Source organism: Cebus imitator, unplaced genomic scaffold, assembly GCF_001604975.1.
Source record: "Cebus imitator isolate Cc_AM_T3 unplaced genomic scaffold, Cebus_imitator-1.0 Scaffold56, whole genome shotgun sequence".
Taxonomy (NCBI): Eukaryota; Metazoa; Chordata; class Mammalia; order Primates; family Cebidae; genus Cebus; species Cebus imitator.
The window spans coordinates 7,005,785-7,027,779 of NW_016107371.1; the positions used below are offsets into that span (position 1 = coordinate 7,005,785).

Sequence of the window (21,995 nt, forward strand, 5' to 3'; positions counted from 1 at the left end):
AAAAAAAAAAAAAAAAAAAAAAAAAAAAAAAAAAAAAAAAAAATTATCAACAGCTCAAGGCAATTATGCCCAACATCTCCCACCTACAGAATTAGAATTAGTGCAATATCCCGGCTAACAACTGGCAGTGAGATTGACAGCTTCACATTTCCATCTCAGTGTTTAAGAGCATGGCTGGGTCAGAATGCCTACATAGAATTCTAGTTCCACCACTTATTAGCTCTGAACTTAGACAAATTATTCACCCTCTGGTGACCCAGATTCATCTTGAAGATGGGGAGAAAAATAGGTCTACCTCATAAGGTCATCTGAAGATTAAATAAGATAATACGTAACCTTAAAAACTCTGCTTGACTGCAGAGATTATGTATTACATTACCATGTTTCAATGGTGAGACTATAGCCAAGAAAAAACAAAATTATTGGACACTTATAACCAAACGAGATCCTGCATCAAAGAAGTTAACTTAGGCTGTGCCTGGAGTCTTAAGTTCCACAGAAGCTGTAAGCTAATAAATATGTATGTCCTTTAAAAAGGCAACAATAACAACAAAAAAACCAATGCTTGGAGCCAAGCATGATGACTGGCACCTGCAATCCCAGCACTTTGGGAGGCTGAGGCAGGCAGATTGCTTGAGCTCAGGAGTTTGACATTAGCCTGGGTAATACGGCAAAACCCCATCTCTACAAAAAAATACAACAACTTAGCCAGGGATGGTAGCACATGCCCGTGATCCCGGTTACTTGGGAGACTGAGGCAGAATCACTTAAACCTGGGAGGCGGAGGTTGCAGTGAGACAAGATCACACCACTGCGTTCCAACCTGGCAACAGAGACCCTGTCTCAAAAAAAGAAATATAAGGTTATGGATAACATAATAATCTTGAAACTTTTTAATACTGAAATGTTTAACTGCCTAATAAAACTGATTTTAAAATTTCATGTTGAAAAATTATGATGCAGACATCCTAAATAATGTCATTAAAATTGGTAAGAATATATATTTATGACACAGTAAGTTTCAAAATTTTACATTTATGTAGAGGGAAAAACATCTGGTAGGATAAAACCCAAAATGTTAACAGCAGTCACTGAGTGGAAAGATTATTGGTAGTTGTATTTTCTTCATGGTGTCATTCTCTATTTTTCAGATTTCCAATCATTAATAAATTTTGGGGTTATATTCATTTTTAAAGAACTACAGTAAGTGGCTTTTAACAAATCAACTATTTATACAAGGACAGTGTAAAGTCTTTACTACTTGCTTCCAAGACAAACACCTAAATGTCTCGACAATGCAGGAGGTTATTACCAAAAAAAAATTCAAAATCCAAATTTTAAAAGGCAGGAGGCATATAAATGACATCAACTACTGGCCCCAATTAGTGGATACAGATCATTTATTTTCTTACTTAAAAACACTAAACAGGTTGAAGAGAAAAAAAAAATCCCAAGAATCTTTTCATTTGTAAAAGAAGCTATGTATATTCCTAGTTCTATTTCCCAACTTGCAGTATAACCAGTTTCTTCAGTTTGCAATACTGTTTGTCTTAAGAGTACTACGATACCTAGATGAAGGGTGATAGATGCAGCAAACCACCATGGCATATGTATAGCTATGTAACAAACCTGCATGTTCTGCACATGTATCCCAGAACTCAAAGAAAAAAAAAAAAAAGTACTACGAAGGCACTTTACTAGTAAGAAAAGCACACACCTCCAGTGTTGTACTACTCCAGCAACAGGGTTTTATGAGCCATGTATTAAATGTTGTATATTAATAGTACTTATGGTCAAAATGTATAAGGACCCCTTTAATCTTCAATAGGCATTTGTGTGAATTAAATTTTTGACTTCACTGGATAGTACAACTGTTAAATGTACATATTATGGGTATCTTTCAACAGATCATACAAAAACTATGCAACAGTAATGATTTGAAGCAATGAGCTAAAAGTTTTCAAATGAATAAAGGAAAGGTTTCTGTAATTAGAAAGAGCCAGCTGCACCTAATAAGCAGGAGGAATGGTAATTTAAAAAAAAAAAAACAAAAAAAAAACTTTATTTTCTGTGGTCAAGTGACAGTAATCTCTAGGCCCCCTTATTTTTTCTCCTTTTTTTTTTTTGAGACGGAGTCTCGCACTGTCACCCAGGCTGGAGCGCAGTGATGCAATCTCGGCTCACTGTAACCTCTGCCTCCCAGGTTCAAGCAATTCTTCTGCCTCAGCCTCCTGAGTAGCTGGGATTACAGGTGCCCACTACCCCGCCCAGCTAATGTTTTTGTATTTTTAGTAGAGATGGGGTTTCACTATGTTGGCCAGGCTAGTCTCAAACTCCTGACCTTGTGATCCACCCATCTCAGCCTCCTGAAGTATTGGGATTAAAGGCATAAGCCACCAAGATGGTAGGCCCTTTCTTTACATGTTAAGTTAAAGACTGCACAGAAGGCTGGGTGTGGTGGCTCACGCCTGTAATCCCAGCATTTTCAGAGGCAGAGGCTGGTGGATCACCTGAGGTCAGTAGTTCACGACCAGCCTGACCAACATGGTGAAACCCCGTCTCTATTAAAAATACAAAAATCAGCCAGGCATGGTGGCAGGCGCCTGTAATCTCAGCTACTTGGGAGGCTGAGGCAGGAGAATCATTTGAACCCAGGAGGCAGAGGTTGCAGTGGGCTGAGATCGCACCTTTGCACTCCAGCCTGGACAACAAAGAGTGAAACACCATCTCAAAAAAAAACAAACAAACAAACAAACAAAAAAAACTGCACAGCAACAGACAAGCCCTGATGGGCTACAAGGGCCAATTCTAAGTGGCTAGCTGCCATTCAAGACAAGCTTTAAGAAAACTTAATCCTTCTCAGGTGACGTTATTTGCATTCTACAACAGCCAGTTCATCTCCTCAAATATTTTCCTTCTTCTCCTCTCTAAGCCTTCCAGAGAATGTTTAAGTAGCAGAAAGCACTGTTTTTCCACCCAATGAGCTTCAGATTACACCATGCTGAAGCGACTGTATGTTCAACTTAGTAGCTTCTCTGAAAGCTATTAACAGAAAACGTTATCAGAAGACGTCTAATAGAATTCAGGTTTCCAGAGGTTTGCATTTCATTCCTGTTAGCAAAAGCCAAAAAATCTTTTTTTTAATGTCATTTTACCACTACTGTTTCAGTAAGTAGAAACTATTGGAAGACTTCACCTCCTCCATCTGACAGGCAATGGCTTCGCACAAATCAAAGCACTTTATTCACTTGCATGAAGCTCACCCACTGTTCCAGCCAAACACGTATCAACTCTCTTTTCTAAGAATCGGCAATTAAAACGGAAAAAAATAAGCTGATTGCCTGCTTTACCTGTAAGAATTGTGTTTCATAATACAAAAATATCTGTACTGAAAAAAGAACATTTTTAATAGAAAATTTTCAGCTAAAAATGTGATAAGAATTAGAACATAATAAGAATTAGATTAAATGTAATAAGAATTAGAAAATTAAATGAAAAAAAATTAAATGTAATAAGAATTAGAAAAATTAAAAGAATTGCAACCCCTAATGAAACTGATGATTCAGACAAATATCATTAAAATGGAGGGTGATCAGGCTGGTACCACATGAACCCACTGGTTATTCTCAGCATGACTAAGAACGGCACAAGGAGACATTGTGTGCCTCCTGGTGTGATACAATGTGAAGCACTCAGCATCACCTGCAAGCTGTTCCAGCCAAAAAGTTGAACCTGAATCTAATCCAACCTTCAAGGAGAACTTCTAGTTTACAGAAATTGCAGAAGATTGAGGAACAAGTTAACCCCAACAGGAGAACAAATACAAAGATGTTAGATATTCTGCAGAATATTGACCTTTTTTTATTTTTCAGTAAGTCAATGGCATGGAAAAATGAGTGGGAAGGAAGTACTATCCTAGAATCAAAGAAACTTGAGAGACACATTTACCAAGTGCAATGAGTGAGTGTTATTTGAATGCTGATTCAAGCATAGCCACTGTATAAAGACATTTTTGAGGCAATTGAGGAAATCCATTACATACTGATTATTAAAAGGCATTAACAAGGAATAATTTTGTTAGGTAGAGTAATGACATTGCAGTTTGGAAACAAAATCTGTATTTGTAAGAAATACACTCAGAAATATGTAGGGTGAAATGATGTAATATCTGAGATTTTCTTTACAACATTTCAGCCAATATAAAGTATAATACCCTGTAATCCTAGCACTTTGGGAGGCCAAGGCAGGCAAATCAGGAAGTCAGGAGTTCAAGACCAGTGTGGCCAGCATGGTGAAACCCCATCTCTACTAAAAATACAAAAAATTAGCTGGGCGTAGTGGCAAGTGCCTGTAATCCCAGCTACTTGGGAGGCCAAGGCAGGGGAATCGCTTGAACCTGGGAGGCAGAGGTTTAAGTGAGCCGAGATCACGCTACTGTACTCTAGCCCTGGTGACAATGTGAGACTACGTCTCAAAAATAAATAAAATAAATAAATGTCAGTATGGCAAAATCTCAGTATTTGTTCAATCTGGGTAGATACATAGGGATTCATCACATTACTTTTTTATGTTTCAAAAATTTCATAATAACTTTAAAAGAATGTTCTTACCAGCCCTTTATATGCAGCACACAAGCATGAATACATCAAGCCCTTTGGCAATGCCAGCATTTGACACTACTCAAAATCAGACAAGACTAGTTTAAGACACCTCGAACACCAGAAGCCATGTATAGTAGGTAATTTGAGATTTCACTAATGCTCCATGAAGGGTGGTAACAGCTCTTAGAGGACAGCAAACTTCTTCAATAAAAAATGGCTAAACCAAATGTTCAGCTTCAGCTGATAGAGATGAAGAGCAAGAAGCCAAGTTGATGCACAGATTTGTCTGAAATAGTCATAAAGATGCTCAGGTGACTCTTTGGGTTTGTGTAGTTCCACACAACTTTAGAGGCAGAAAGGAACTTGAGGTTACACACTCCAAACACTGTATACTTATAAACAATGTCTAAGGCATCCACCCTCAGGGCTGGGGTATGACAAGTCCAGGGGATGCCATTAATATCATTCTTGCTTTATGTGCAATATGCAGTCTGTGTACATGCAGTGATCCTGCCTATACTAAGTATTCCACTTCTGCTACCACTACTTGTTATGTTACTGATAATTATTATGATAGTATAATTAATACTTATTCCACAGGGTTCTTATGAAAATGAGGATTTAAAGGACTACAGGGTCTGATGCAAATGGTATTTGTTATGGGTTGCATTATTTACTCAAAGAAGATATGTTGAAGTCCTAATCCTCAGTGCCTATGAATGTGACCTTAATTGCAAATAGGGTCTTTGCAGATATAATCAAGTTAACATTAGGTTATGAGGGTGGGCCCTAATCTAATAGAACTGCTTTTCTTACAAAAGAAACAAAATCAGAGGTAAGACAGCCACGTGAAAATGGAAACAGAGACTGGAATTCTGTGCTACAAGTCAAGGAATACCTGAGGCTACCAGAAGCTGGAAGAAACAAGGAAGCCTCCTCCCCTAGAGTCTCAGAGAGCACGAACTTGCTTGCATCTTGATTTTGGACTTCCAGCTTCCAGATAGTGAGAAAGGAAATTTCTGCTCTTTCACACCATCCAGTTTTTGGTATTTTGTCACAGCAGTCCTAGGGAACTAGTACTGTATTATAATGTGTGCTGCCAATGCACTTGGTAAAGTAATAACTCTAGAAAAGAATATAAGATGGGATAGGGGTCTTCTTCTGCTTTATTCTTGAATCTAGGTAAATATTTCTCTTAATGCAACCAATTCTTTTGGCAATTATATTATGTCATATCCTCAGAATAACTCAGAAATCAATGAGAAACTCTTGTGTCCAACATCCTATTCTTCCATTGTTGGTTCTTTGAGTTTAAAGAGCAAACGCTACATGTTTCTGGTTAAGATTTCATTTGTAAATCCATCCTGTCATTCCCAGCCATTTAGATCTTTTTGTAACCAGTCAGCCAACATCCTAGATGTCCTGTTCAACTTCATATTACACAAAAGTGTGGTTGGCCTACCCTGTCTTCAACCAAATCATTAAGAAAATGTTTCGGACAAAGCTGAAGACAAAGTCCTTCAGTACACCCGGGATTCTTGCACAGTAGACATCAACCCATCACTCACCACTCTCTACCAAATGTAACTCAAGAAAGTAACATAAGATGATATACTTGCATTTCTCTACCTTGTCTGAAAGGGTGTTTAAGCCTATTATGCTTTCATAGGTGCCAGATATTGATAAAATTTTGTCCAATACTTCTTTGTCTTCCAGTCTAGCAACCCATTAAAGAAAGCAAAATATTTGTATGGCATAACCCATGCTGGTTATACTTGTATTGAAATATCAAAGTTTCTTATAATGAAACATTCTACAAACTGACATCATGGTCATGTAAGAATTGAGGTATACACCGCCTTTTAGAAATTCGGATTGAAAGTCAATATCCTATTATTTACTGCTGAAGTTTACAATGATGATGTAGAAGCACAGGGTGCAGAATCTCAAGAAGCAATTTTAGCTGACAGTGGTGGTGGCACACATCTGTAGTCCCAGCTACTTGGGAAGCTAAGTTGAGAGGATTGCTTGAGCCCAGCCTGGGCAAAACACTGAGACCCCATCTTTTAAAGCAGTTTTGTTTAGTGTCCTCTCTTCAGGAAGGACAGAGTCTGATAATTTGAGTTCAAGCCGCTGTTGTGAAGTCACCAGCTTTACAACACTCTCAAGAGATGTTCTCTGCTGTTGGAAAGAGGCAGTTTCCAAAGTCAAAAATACCAAAGAAGGGTCTCTTCCATTAGTGGATAATTTTCTAAATATAAACCTTAATCTTCCTCTTCATAAAATACTTTCATTTTGCTTTAATTCCAAGAAGTGGAATAAATCACATTCATTTTTCACATGATGGACCTCAAGTCTGAGGAAATGATCTTGTTCTTGTTCTTTCCTTTCCCTAGGTCCAGCCTGTCTCATTTCTTAAACTTTTTTCTCTGAATTCAACAACAACAAAAATGACTGTTTGATGTGCAGAACTTGCCAAGCTTCCTGAATAGTTATTCATTTGAGTCACTTTCAAATGAAAATCATGAGATCACCCATACTAGCTGCAAAGAACTAACTCTCCTCTGCATAAGGAACAATTAAATTACACTAAACTCATGATTTGGGAAATCAGTCTTCGAGGGGTAGTTTCCAAAGCTCTAGATCAATTTTTAGGATAATATTGTTTAAATGAGGGGGAAAAAAAACCTTCCATAATTGACAGGATTCTGTCAAGAATCATATCAGCCACTGCTGATGATGACTTACTGACCACCAGGACTGGTGCAAACGGCTTCCCTATCACCACAACAAACTAACCTCAACCCACTAATAGTGCTTCTGAGAACCACTGCTGTACACTTATCAGACACCAGTGGTTTTTCAAATTACGTAGTTCCTTGACCCTAACAAAGTTTCTCTATTACACTATGCTGGGTGAAGGAGGGTGGCCACAAGACATCTTTCTTCAGTGGAAGGGATGCTATGGACAGGACAGCTCTGATTTTCTGAAGTCATTAGATGTCAAGATTCTTGGATAAATAAAAAATATTAAGCTAGTTTCTTCATTCCCATTACCCACCCTACAGCTATTTTCCCCTACTTCCTCATATCTACTTAGAAGAGCTCAGAACTAACAAGCAAGAGTTCCTCAAAATTCCCTTTAACACACACATCCAAAGAAAGTGAACTTCTAGAACGTCACCAAGAAGCGACTGTCAAACTTAAGTTCTTGTAGATGTTCTTCCATCTACAAGAATTACCCAGAAGACATGACAAGTCAAAGGCCAGGACTGCCTCCATTTAACGTCTGTTTAGGTATGGTAACATGGGAGCTGCAGGAGCAACTCTTTCCAATACTCTAGACCAGCGAGATCTTTCATCCAGGGCAGAGTTTTTAAGGACCATCTATGACAGTGAAAGAGCAGGGAACAACAAATACCATAGTTACTCTCAAAGAGTTATATTTTGGGGGGTTGGCAGATAATATGTCATTTTGTTATAGGATATTAATCCCCTATGATTCAGCTAAACTTCATGGGGAGTGCACAGGAGGTTTTCCAGCTGAACCAACAGGGCAAAGTAAGTCTTCAAAGTCTTGGAGGAGAAAAGAGTGATTAACCAAACATGCAGTTTAATGATGACACAGCGCAGATCATTCAACATGAGAAGCCTGCTTTTGACTACCAGAAAGAGGCATGAGAACACATCATGTGAGATGAAAAACCCTGAGACGCCAGATAATTGTTAAGCCCAAGTCATAGTTTATTACACAAGGGGGAATGAGAACTTAAAAAAATTACTTTGGATTTTCAGAATAATATTAGACAATTTTTACAATTCTCAAAGGGCCAAAGTATGAGAAAACCATCAAAACAAATAGATCTCTCTATAAAGGTTAAATCATTTGAAAAACAATTGATTTGGGAGGTATTAATTTGGAGTCATTTGGGCAACTCCAAACTTGACCATTTGCTTAAATTTTAGGGCATTCCTCTTATGGAAAACATCTGAATTTTAAAAAAATAATAAAACCAACTGATGTTTTTCAAAGAGGTTGTAGAAACTAGAACCTACCTGCATGAAATCTGTAGCTTTCACATCTGTGTCTCACAGATATTATAACAGTGCGGTTGGTTAAGTTTGCCTCTTGGTGAGGTGTTGTCAAAAGGAGGTTAAGGATCAAAACCAGAAATGCCAGTAAGACTGAACAGTCTTTTTATTTGTTCCTTTGTTCTCTCTGTGGTGACATCAAGATGATTGCAGTGTCCATGAGGAGAGCAGAGCAGGTTTGGCCCCTGAACCAATAGGGCAAAGCAAACGAAGCACAAATCCCACAAAATTTCAGAGAACAAAGCACAGGGAAAAAAGAATGTGAAGTGTGCCCTCTATTGGCCCATGCATTTTCATTGCTGAGGTGATTCGTTGGCAATCGTATCCAGCAACAGGATAGAAACTAAGGCCATCACGATATAAAAATTCTAAAATGTGCTGACACAGAAACAAGGATCTAAAGTCCACTTGGCCAGAACTGAAGAGTGCTAAGTCCCGGTTCTGACCATTCTATGAACCGGCAGCATGATGCCTCAAGTTAGATCAATGCCAGCACCGCATGTCACCAGCTGGAAAGCAACAACAGCTATTTCTAAAACTGTATATTAACTGTTTTCTTAATGAGATAAAAGTTAGATCACATGAGAAGCTTTAACAAAACCCCTATACTGTATATTTATGTTATACTTTTATAAACTCTTACTGAGATGGAGAGAATTTAACAACTATTGTCTCTGAGTAAGGAATTACTTGCCAAGTAATTATTTACTGAAATAAATCTTGAGATAGTGCTTCCAATGTGGCTTCATGTTAAATATATACACATGGCAAATGGCTGAAAACTCACACAAGGAAAATAAACTTTTAGAAAACAAGTATCTATATCACTTTGAAGCAGCCATTTGGCATCATGCTAATTTGAAAGGTCCGCCTCCTACGTTTGTTTTTTTTTTTTTTTTTCCCCCTAACCAATGCTTCTTAACCCTTGAAGGAAAGAGATGAAACTTGGACCTCTTTGAGACTTTAGTGAAAGCTCTATATCATCCCTCTACATCATAAAAAGCAGCTGAAAGTGTTTTTGCTTCTAATTTCAGGAAGCTTACAAAAACCCAAGCCCTACCTTGGGACCCCAGGTTAAGAAACCCTTCTCAAAAGAAATGTGCTGAACTGGATAACTTCCATTTTGTAAGTGCTCTTAATGTCTTTCAGCAAGAGATGAAAACTGAAAAGAGTTTAAGTAAATTGTAAAAAGTTTTCCCCAAATGACTAGATGAGAAAGACTACCTATAATCAGTTTCTCTACATTTTAGATTAAAAGAAATGTTTAATACCTTTGCTCTAACCTTTATTAGTTATTCTAACGTGTGTTAAACACAAAATACACATACATGCCCATACACACATATATGAACACATGTACAGGCAAGTACACAGAGGCACACACACATCTGTTCTGGCTATTACAATACTAGAAATGTTTCTATAATTCATATTCAATAATTTAAAAAATTACCAATGCAAGTATGCAAATTTTTCCTAAATTATGCTTATGGTCCTACCCCTCAATTACTCTACCCCTCAGCCTTCAGTTATTTAATATCCATTACTTTATTACCATAATTATGGGTAGTAGGATGCTCTGGGGCTCAATAAAGTCTGTCGTCTAAAGAATTTTTGAATGGGTTCAAAGGTAATTTCTTTTCTTTGAATTAATGTTTATGGTGAAAGTATACCATGTACAGGAAAGCCCAGTGAATTCAGGAAAGTTGGATTCTAGCTCTATTCTCTTACTCTTCACTGTTAGTTTTAAAACCACACATCATTTCTGTAAGCAACTCACCCTCTGTGTAAGTCAAACAGGTCCCATCTCCTTCAAAGGACAGTGAAATGTCAGTGTTCTCCTGGAAGGCACTACACGGAACTATGTGGTCTCTACAAAATTATAGAACTTGTTCTAAAATACATACACAACTGTGTCTCTCATGGGTATGTCCACATAGTTATATTTATTAAAGTCATAAATATAAGAACTAGGATTAAATTTTTTCCTGTACTAACTTATTAAGATGAGTATCTTTTTAGAAGGTAAATACCACTTTCTTTTATTTTCTCCTAAATTATTATTCATTCATATGGTCAAAGTGTTTGGGGATAAAATTCCTTTATTGTCCTTTTCTCTAAAATAAGTGTTTTTAAAAATATGGGTTACCAGCCGGGCACAGTGGCTCATGCCTGTGATCCCAGCACTTTGGGAGGCCAAGCGGGGAGGATCACCTGAGGTCAGGAGTTCGAGACCAGCCTGGCAAACATGGCGAAACCCCATCTCTACTAAAAATACACAAATTAGCTGGGCTTGGTAGCAGGCATCTATAATCCCAGCTACTTGGGAGGCTGACACAGGAGAATCACTTGGACCCAGGAGGCAGAGGTTTCAGTGAGCCGAGATCGCGCCATTACACTCCAGCCTGGGTGACAAGAGTAAAATTCCATCTCAAAAATAAAATGGGTTACCCCCCCACCACCACCAGTTTTCCCTAGCCTACCAGCAAATCACCTCTCACTTAGGATGCTCAATCATTCAAATACCAAACAAGTATATAGATATACAGACACTAGTGTACTCAGAGAAATTCTGAAATTATCAGAAAACACTTCAGAATGAGTTATTACAATACTAGAAATGTTTTGGGCTGGGCTGGGGATGCTTTTATGCCTCCGTTTCTTTTTTTTCTTTATAAAGACTTGTAAATAATGAGAATACCCATAATAATACCATAATGAGGAACACTTTGGGGAGAGGGGGCAGAAGAGAAAATGAACTGTCAAGTTTGAGTATGCATGGAATGTCTATCCATATTGGCAGTAGTTGGGAGATCTGAGTGTAGAATAATCTGAAGCTAACAAAAGAAAAAGAAAAACAGAAAAGAAAAATTGAGACTAGCATTAAAGGACTTTATGTAGAAATGACGGTTCGAGAAACAGGGATGGGTAAAATCCCCCAAGGAAATGAATAAAGGTAGAGAAACACTAGTCTACATTCTCAATGAGGGAACCAAAGAAGAAAATGGACAGAAAATAGGAGGCAAAACCAGTGTAGTGTCACTAGCCAAAATAAAGAGATGATAAGCTATCGCCATAGTAACAAGTCCCCGAGGATGTAACGATGCTGGACTTGGCAATGAGGCGAGTATGACTGGCCATTAAGAAATCTCTGTACCTTCCACTCAATTTCACTGTGAACCTAAAACCACTCTAAAAAATAAGTCTAATGTTTAAAAACTTTTATTATTTTTCTTTTTTTTGTTAATTTCTGTAAAGGTATAAAAATATCTTTAAAGAAAAGAAAGTCCATTTATTAAAAGGGTGAAGGTAGAAACCAATTTATTACAGATTGAAGAGTGAATGAAACAGGAATATCAAGCCAGAGAAGGGAAGGGAAGAAGTGAAGGAAAGCAGAAGAGATTGGAGAGCAGTATGAAGAGGGAGGAAATGAATTTGGGGATTAGAGGAATGGCAGCACAGTTGAAATAAGGGTGACGGACACAGAAAGGCCCTAGAGGAGATAAAAACAGCTGGAAGGTGGGCTTTGGAAAGAATAAAAACAGTATCCTTACCCAATCTTATTCTTTCCACCATCCCCTTCCCCACTCACTCCCCCCATCTTTTCATCCTAAGAGAAAGATGAAAAGTGAGGACTAGAAAAAAATGAGTGAAAAATCTTAGTTCTGAAATCCTGATCCTCCATAATTATACCATCCTCTCGTTGCTTTCCCTACACATACCCACCCACCCACATATACATGTATGCGTATATACCTTCCCTCGTATATACAATATACATTATGTATATGTTAATATTAATTAGCATGTTTTCATTTATTCTGGATGAACTTATGAAAATGTGTAAATATAGATATGCAACACTGTCTTCAGCTGATCAGCCCTTGATTGCTGCAGTTAATAGAGAAAATAATAAACTTCATGCCACCTTAAATATAGAAATTTTCAAACTTTATCATCCCAGAGTTTATTACCTCCTTTTAGCAGAGCAGTTATCAAGCATATGTCAAATAAAATCTGTCTGTCACCTATTTCTTGGGCTTGGGATGAATAAGGATGCATATCTCCAGAAGGAAGGAAATGGTTTAAAAGCAGTCAGTTGGAAGGAAAGAAGTACCCAGGATATTCCACAATCTGGCCAGTTTGTCTCTAAATAAATCAAAGGTGGTTTTGCATTAAGGAACTAGAAGTGTCATTTCCAATTTGTGATTTCTGTGAATACTGGATTCTACCCAAGCTGTATTTTAAAAGCAAATAAAGCTGGGGCCTAAGGGAATGTCACCTATTCTGAGTCACTTCCAAATTTCTGTGGCAAAATACGATGTTAGTTTGAACACAGCAACTTTCTGACCTCTCTGTACTGGTAAGACCCTAGCTTAAAAAATTATGCAGTTACGCTGGAAAAGAAAGCAGCCAATCAAAAAAGAGAAAAGAAAAGAAAGAACATGTTTATGTTGCAAAGTTAAATATCACATCAGCTTTTCTCAAATGCTTTGGAACTTAAAGTAAGCAAGCATGCAAAATGTGTTGTGAAAGGTTTTCATTGAACTGTAGGCGAGTATGTCCTATCTGTCATTTTGTATTTTAAAAGATTATCAGGAAAAATAAACTATTATTTAAAAAGTACTTGTATAAAAAAAAAATCTTTGAATCTCTTCATTAAAGTTTTAAGAACGCAAACACAAATTAATTTAGCTCTATAAGGTTTAAGAGGAAATGTTTTTTTCCAGCCTCTGTTACCAGAAACATACCACACTATTTGTGACAAACCCTTCATTTTTATGGAAGAAACTAAATCTAATTTTGTGAAAATGAAGAGTTATTAGAGGAAAGAGAAGCTGAGGCTTCAGTATGGAAAAGGCTATAGCAGGAAACCCTTGTCACAGCACGCCCCCTGCCATCAGACCACCAGAAACATGAATTGTACATTTGGAAACCTTGCTGCGTTGAGAGTTTTATCAAGAAGCTTTCATAAATCCCTGGTTAAAATACCATAGGATATAAAAACAGAATGAAGGAGATATAAGATTAAGTCATTATGTACCAAGCTCCAGAAATTCCAGGAGACCACAAAAAAGTTATGATTTGTCTACCCACCTTTCAGTAATTCAGCCTGAAATGTGGCTTACAACCACTCCAAAAAATGAAAGTAATCAAATAATTCCACTTCCTATGTAAATCAATCGTAAGCAGTCTCAAGACCAAGACAGACAGTAGGGGTTAACGACAGCTAATCATGACTATTTTGAAGGGGAGCCAGAAAGACAAATCTTAATGTTACATGGAGAGAAAAATGAGAGTTGTCAATCAGCTTTTCAGAATGTTGGAAAGTATCTCCCCTCTAAAAGATATTCATTCTCAGTATTGTATTGCATTTGTATCTAATTTTTTAAAATTATTGCAACATTTCCCACTAATGACTATCAAATACATTTTTATAACTTTTCAAAATAAGGGGAAGAAAATGTGGTAGCTGGGTAGTGTTATTGCTCGTGACAATCTCCCCCATATGAAGTTTTGTCTAAAAGTAGAGAGAGTCAAAATCCTATTTTCTCAATCTCTGGCTATATTTTGAAATAAAATATACAGTTAAATGATATATTTGCTCTCCATCCCAAACTGGATGCAATTGATTTTAACTGACTAAATTATCTGATCTCTGCCAAGAATTTTATTTCATTAAGAAAAATGATATTATGGAGCATCTGAGATCATAGAGCAGACTAAACATAATGCCAAAGGGGTTCTGAGAATGCTCCACAGTGAAGGTTTGATTATTTGCAGATGGAATATGGAAAAAAAAAAAAAAGAAAGAAAAAGAATCAGGTCCCAGGGGTAAGCCTAACCAATCCTGTGGTACCACTGCCGCCTACACTGTAGCACAAAGCCAAGAAAATAGCTAATTTTCTAAGCTACAACACCTTTTTTAAAAAATACCAATTACTTTTCTTCCTGGAAAATAATATTTAACTGCCACTATCCAAAACAAAGGGGCAAAGGGAAATGTTGGTACCACATAGGCCCTAGCATGTCACCTGTCACTGCTGACATGATTTGGCCAGTAGTCAAGCATTCACTGAGGAACTAATTGAAATCAATCTTTTGGAGAAAGCCCATTGTTTGGTAGGCACAACAATTGGTGTAGGATCAATCAGTGGACATGAGATCAATTAAAACCAGCTTAAGTTTGAGAAGAGGGACAATTCACACAACTTGAGTTAGATCTCTATTCATTTCAATACTCTAACAATGCAATCCTTAAGCTTCCTTGCAAAGTAGAAAAGCTACTATCACCCTACACCCTACACTGTCTGGCCAGCCCTTTAAGTAGTTCCACTTTTAATTAAAAACACAGTACACCCTTTGTTGGTACAGATAGTGTGGTCACTTTTAAGGACTGCAGTTATTTTAGCCAGAAACTTGGAATTTGTTAAGGCACATCTGTTGAGAAGAAAAATCTTTTGATAGATTTTTTTTTAACACCCTTACCAATTTACATGCTCTTGAAAGCATTTGAATTTTATTAAATCGAAAGGTTGATTTGGGATAAATTACTATTGCACAATTTAGAGGTGGAATGTCAGCGTTTGGGGATGTGGATGGTAATCGTTACAAGAGATTTTGCTAAAAGCAACCTTCGAAATAAATAGGCTCTGGTTCAGATACCTAAGAAGGCATACGCAGATTCTTAGAGATGGCACTGCAGAGAAGGCATGCAGTATCCCTTCTGGCCGCAGGAGTGCTGTAATGTCATTTTGCACCAAACAGCATCTCTGCATTTAAGTTCTACTAAAACAATATGCTTAGTTCTTCCCCACTCAACCACAATGGGACAGGCAGTGTGGATCAGAAAGCTTCATTGAATTAGTAAGTCATCTAATTAAGAATCTGGCAAAGGATTTTAGATATTTCTATATTTTGCAGACTTCAAGCACTTTAGTTTTTCTAAGTAGACTGCAGCTTTGACTTATAAGAAGAGGAAAAGCCTCTCCAAACACTTTTGACCATAGTGTAATCAAAAATTGCAGGCTTTGCCGAATACTCAAAGAAAATATGGGGATTAGGAAAAAGAACCAGGTGGGAGGGGAAGAGAGAGGAGATGAAAAGGGACTTTTTCAAGACAATTATGAAAAGCAAACTCCCAAAAACTTTGGGAAGAAATTTCTCTCTAGTATTTTTAAGTAGAATAATTTCCAAAAATAAACAATTTCCAAAAGCCAGTAACCGAGGGAGAGAGAGGGAGAGAAGTGGGAGAAAGTTTATCCTTACAAGCCGCAGATAGAGAGACAAGCCGTAGACACAGAGACAATTGAAGCGCAGCGACTACAGAAGTCGCACACCATCAGTTATCTGGAGCTCTGCACCCAGGTGGGCCAATCTCTAACTCTACCCCTAGGTGAGACCAGTTTAACGATGTCCTAAAAAGCCTATATAGATAGTTCGGAAAGTCCTCCCCAAAATATGGATGCAGGATCGGAGATTAAATACAAAGAGTATGAAATTACATCACAGGTCGAGTGATACATCTTGGAGAAGAAGGAAAAGTCAAGATTGATGAACTCGGCGACAAATTCTAATTGCGCAAAAGTACAAACTGACCGAAGAAAATAGCTCTCATCAGGTCCCTGGCAAAGGGCTGCTGCGCACCTTCCCTGGGCGGGTAATAAAATGTGTGTGTGGTGAGTGGTTTATGTTTAAATCCCCCAAGAAAATGGAATCTTGTCTAGCCGCCCTTCTCCTAAAATGCAATTGGATTGATTGCAGCCCCAGCGGACTCGGAGACAGAAATGCACACTAAATCTGCAGGAAAGCCAGTTCCCAGAAACCTTTCTGGAGGCTTCCACCTCTTTCCCCTTAACGCAATAGTGATGGAGAGGGAGGGAGTAGTTAAAAAGCCGCAAGTGAATTTCATTGAGAACGGAAACCTCCACCGCTGTAGCTGCTTTTGCAAAGCAAATGAAGAGAGCAAAGCGGGGCTTGTTTAAAAACGAACCTCTGGAGGCGAGCACTCCCCAGAAAGCCAGCGCGGGAATTACTGCTCAATTCAGAAAGTTCCCATCTCCTCTCAGGTTCCAGAAATGAGGTCTATGTTGGCCTTTTTTCTGGAAATGGAGGTCCTCCCCTTCGACTTGGTACCCCTCCCAAGCTCCGGAATACGAACACAGACACACGCGCAGGAACACCCACACACCCCACGTCTCTTTAACCAAGTCCAAAGAGATATGAGACCGGGTTTGGGGCGCACGTGGGTGGGGAAGGTAAAACAAATGAGCTACAGGGAAGATGGTTAAGAAGAGAGAAGAGCAACAACAAAACAAAATGTATGGCAGATAAGAAATACATCCCAAAGAGGCAAGTTCAGGTGAGAAGGTGCGGTAGCAAAGTGCGGACCGCAAGACTTTGCCGTGAGCGCCCGAGTGGCGCCCGGCTCGCGGAGCTCCCCGCGCCTCCAGGGGACAGAAAACACTGAGTGCTCTGTAGAACTCCAGGGCCCTAAAGATGGGGGAGTGGGGACCGGCAAAAGCTGGGGTGGAAACCACAGTCCTGCCCATCTGAGCCCCGGGAGCCAGGGCGTTAAGGGAGCGCCGCCACACCCCACCCCTGAAGCCCACGCACCTTTGGCAGAGAGGAACCCACCTCGCTTACTGCGTCTCCATCGGTTGCCTTGGCAGTGACTGTAATCCATACAGTTCAGAATGATGAGAGCAAAGGAGAAAAGGCGAAACCGCATCTGGACTGTCGGGCGGGGGAGAGACGCCTCTCAAAGTCAGGGAACTGAAGGGCTCACGCACGGAGCCGGTACCGGCCGCGCCGCTGGGGAGGACTCAGGGAGATTCCTCACTCACACACACCCGGGCCGCACCGGTCAGTTCGGCGCGATCAGCATCTCTCCGCCACGAACCTGAGAGACGAAGAGCGAAAACAGAGTGGGTGGGAGATGGAGAGAGCCCCGGGGAGGCAGCTACGCCTTCGCGCGTCCCAATTTAAGGAAGATAGGGAAGGAGGAAGCGAACCCAGTGCCTGGCACGAGCCGCAGAGCAGCTTAATCCAGAGCTTGCAGCTGTGGATGAATTCGAGAGGAAGGTGATTACAATCAGTGAATTAGCAACCTCTGCCGAGCCCTAAGCTCCGACTCGGGGGCATAGGGCGTTGTACTGGCGCTCCGGGGAAAGAGCTCCAAAGGCACTGAGAGCGCAGGGATAAAAGAACGCTCTTGGGCCATTTGGAGCCCACGGCTGGGTACCCGAGCGCTGCGGCTGCGGCTGCCTTCGTGTGGGTCGCCTACCGTGCGCACGTCTCGGGCGGCGCGGCCTCCCTAGGCGCGGCGCTCCATCCTGGGCTCGGGAAGCGAGCCGCTCGGTTAGCACGTGGGCTGGGGAAAAGTTTGCCGAGACCCGCCGGGAGCGCCTGGCAGCTAAGGGATTTGAGCGGCCACGGGCAGGAGCGCGGAGCTGCGGGTGCAGCCACTGGGATGCTCCGTCCCCGCCCGCGAGTGCGGTCCCCGGGCGAGGGGTGCGCCGGCTCTCACTCTCTGCGCCCCTAGCCAATTGTGCCGCTTCCTGCGCTTTCTCCACGGTCACTTCACAGCTAAGGTTTCTTTCTTCCCGAGCTATAGAGCGCAGAACAGTCCCGGGAAGACGAAGTGATCCGAAAGGATGTGGCGAGCGCACTTTCCGATAGAGATGCAGACGGGCAGAGGCTCGGGATGCTTCTATAAGTAGGTGGTGCTGTGGTCCAAGGCATCTAAGTCTAGGCTGCCTCGGAGTTCCTGGGTCCTAAAGCCAGAAACGCCCGGGTTTCCCTGAGGTCCTAAAGAACGTTGACAGCCAACAGCACGCCTAACTTTGGGCAAATCCTCTTAGGCCTTTCCAAAGCGCAGGAGAGTAGCTGAGATGGAGATGCCCCCTGACCTTGCTGGGTCCCAGAACCCCGCCGTTCACTCCCAAGGCGTCCTCTCCAGCGCTGTAGGGTCAGTTCCAACCTCAGCGGCAACCTTCCTGCAGGGGGATCTGACTGAAGGACTGATGACTCCCTTCCGGAGCTCCCAGCTGGGACTGCAGCCTCTCATAAGCAGAGTTTAAACTTTTGCAACATGCCACACCTCTGCCACTTTTTAATTTACATCTTGGCTATGTTTTGCAGGAAGGTATGTTAGCCGGCTGAAATTATTCATAAAACGCGCCTCAGTTTGAAGAGACGGGTATTACCAATATCTTTTGCTTATTCTCAGAACTGTTAGTTTTTACTTTGTTTCTCCTCCAACAAAACTAACAAAAACTCGTGATCTGTTGTCTGAAGTACTCAAGAAGTTGGGCCCTTGATTCTTTAAAAATAATTTTTAAAAGTTCACTTCCCACTAAGGTACTTTTCATTCTTAATTCCCCTCTGTCCTCCTCCCATTTCCAGAGTCTTTTGAATTAAACTTTTAGGTGCTTTGGGTTTGGGGAAAATATTCCGTTTAACGAAGTGTTGCATTAAATAGACTTGATGCCATCCAATTGCATTCTAGTGGAATCTGTCCGCATTCACTACTGTAGGAAAAATGTATTATTCCTTAAGCAAAATGTATTATTCCTTAAGCAAAATGTATTATTCCTTACTAACTGTGGCAGTATGAATGTCTATAAATATGCCCACAGTTACCATATTATAATAGCATTTTATACTATTTAAATTCCCTTTTCTATTACTTCAGTTTCAGAAGATGTTCAGAAATTGGATGATTTAAAAGACAATCATATAAAAATAAGAATATTGCAATACTTACGTTTATTAACTCTTCTATTATTGCCTGTTCATAACTATTTTACAGACTCACTATTAAATAGCAGCATTCATGTGGTAAGAATTTCAGCATTATATCTTTTATGCATGCCTGAGAACACCCAAGTAAATCTGAGTTGAGGTCACTAGTCCCATTTCATAGATAAGAAAACCAGCCCTGAGACTGACCCACAGGGCACAAATAGAGTTGAAAAAACACATTTCAGAAACAGTAGATCTGTTTCTTGACTTTTGAGTCCTTGATTTTTATCACAGAATTTGGAAGCAATTAGAAACATTTCAGTGTAGGGAGTGGCTCAGTGCTTGGCACAACTTGATACTCCTTGATCATCTTGATAGGATGCTGAATACCACTTTACCATAAATACTACTTCTTTCCAAATATAGTCATATATGCACACAACAAATGAATTGTGCTTATAAAGGAGTTAAATCTATGGGGAAAACAAAGACGTATTCCCTAGATAAGCCTCCCTGCCTTCTTACAAAGCTTTGAGATCCATTCAAGATCAATGGTAATCAGTGTCCTTTAAAATACTTAAAGGCAAAAATAAACACAAGGCCAAGCAGATATAGCTCTACCATTAATCACCTGGGAAACTTTGGGCAATTTTCTGGGTCTCAGTTTCCTTGGCAGTATTTTTAGGAAATCCACCCAAGGTCTCTTTCACCTCTAACATGTTCTGATATACAATCAATTTTCTATTTTTATTAGGAAGTTTGCTATGGTAACTAACCAGTGTGAGGGCAAACGCATCAGTGAGGGGTTTTTTGTGTAGAAAGAAGAGGGTTAGCCATTGTTGTCCTTAGTTAAATTTACAGATCACTTTCAACCTTTATTCCTTCAAAGATAACTTCCCATAATTTTAACCTTTGTGTTGCACAGTTGGTGCATTTTTAGCCAGAGATGCTTTTCAATTTAGTGAACCCCCAGATTTAGTTCATGAAGAAGAGTTTTGACAGCACCACTTCTGTGGAAAAAATGGTTAATGTGTTTAGTAAGAAAAGAATAGGCTCTGGAAGAAAAGAAAATTCCCAATTCCTTCTTATGCTCCCTCCTGGTCTCTCCCTGCCTCTTAAAGGACACCAGTGAACCTTAAAACTTTGTCACACTTAGTTCTTGGGTACTTGGAGTCTCATACTTAATCACTTTGGGGCTAATTTGTTGATAATGCAGCCTTTTTTTTTTTTTTTTACATTCACTGAATATTTTTCCTGACTTCAAGATCCCAGGAATGTTCTGGCTACTAAAAAATAAAACCCTAGCGGCTCCTAGACTATCATTAACTTTAATCCCATATCTCTGCTTCCTTTCATTTCTAAACTCTGAATGTGGTGTTGTTGAGGCTCACAGCTCACAGTTTCTTCATCTTAGAGACTCAATGGACTTTTTCTTCAAACTGAGTTTATATAGTGGTTTTATTAAACTGGCTTTGTAAATAGACTTGCTCCTGGGGTTTGTTTACAGAGAAGGATACTAAGGAGGCTGACTCTATACCACTCACTAGTGACAGGGAAAATTAACTGAGGGCAGAAGTGGGGGATGATGTTATAGACGGGAGACAACTTTTGTATTTTATTTTTTGACTTGTAATTCATTCGTACAGCTCAAAATTCAATCCTTACAAATGAGTATAACAGGGCAAAGTCTCTCCTATCTCCTTCTCTCAGGCATCCAGTTCTCCTTAGAGCCAATCAGTTATTCTTGCACAAACTCAGGTTTTTGGTATACTTCAGGAGATGTTTTGCACTAATCAAGCAAGTAACTTGATAATCTTTTTGCTTATCAAGCAAGGAGAGAAGGAAGAATATATATATATATATATATATATATATATATATATATATGTGTGTGTGTGTGTGTGTGTGTGTATAAACACATATGCACATGTTATATGTATGCCTATATATGTGCATGTACATAGGTATAATATTCTTCCTTCTCTCTTTTATAATATATTCTTCCTTCTCTCTTTTATGCAACTAGTAGAATACTGTGTTCACTAATCTGTACCTTGATTTTTTTAATGTTATTTAGATCTTCATGGTATCAGTTCATAGAGAACTATCCTGTTCTTTTTATACAGTCACATATTATTTCATTGTATGGCTGTATTTAGCCAGCCTCCTTGCCAACAGACATTTAGATTGTTTTCATTCTTTATCTATTGTAAGCAATGCTTCAATTAACTTTTTAATGTGTCATTTAACCTTTGCATTATAAATTTTTAGAAGTAGAAAAGTTGAATCAAACAGTTAGATATATGTGTATGTGTTCTTCAAATTGACTTCCACAAAGTTTCTTTCATATTCCACTGTGTAAAAATGTCTATCTCTAGATACTGGCTAACCCCTTTTGACGTCTGACACTTGTAGGCAAAAAGTGGTATCTCAGTAAAGTTTTAATTTGTATTTCCTTTCTTTTAAATGAAATTTTGTATGTCTTTAGTATGCTCCATCCATTTGTGTTTTCTTTTCCATGAACTCTCTGGAGATATAATTTGCCTCTTTTTCTAT

General features: G+C 39.4%; 1 protein-coding gene across 5 annotated transcripts in view; it reads right to left on the reverse strand.

The window, feature by feature from the left end:
- Positions 1-18,735, reverse strand: part of RSPO2 (R-spondin 2) — a 172,960-nt gene extending 154,225 nt beyond the window's left edge. The window contains exons 1-2 of one of the 5 annotated variants that reach the window (XM_037738710.1): positions 18,605-18,735; positions 17,310-17,595 (exon numbers count right to left, since the gene is read on the reverse strand). In XM_037738710.1, the coding sequence (XP_037594638.1) occupies positions 17,310-17,424 (115 nt within the window). In that variant the 5' untranslated portion in view covers positions 17,425-17,595; positions 18,605-18,735. Of the gene's footprint in view, positions 1-17,309; positions 17,596-17,979; positions 18,534-18,604 lie in introns of those variants that run through there. The other 4 variants (XM_017529003.2, XM_017529002.2, XM_017529001.2 and 1 more) reach the window with 4 other exon arrangements.
- Positions 18,736-21,995: the final 3,260 nt, after the last annotated feature.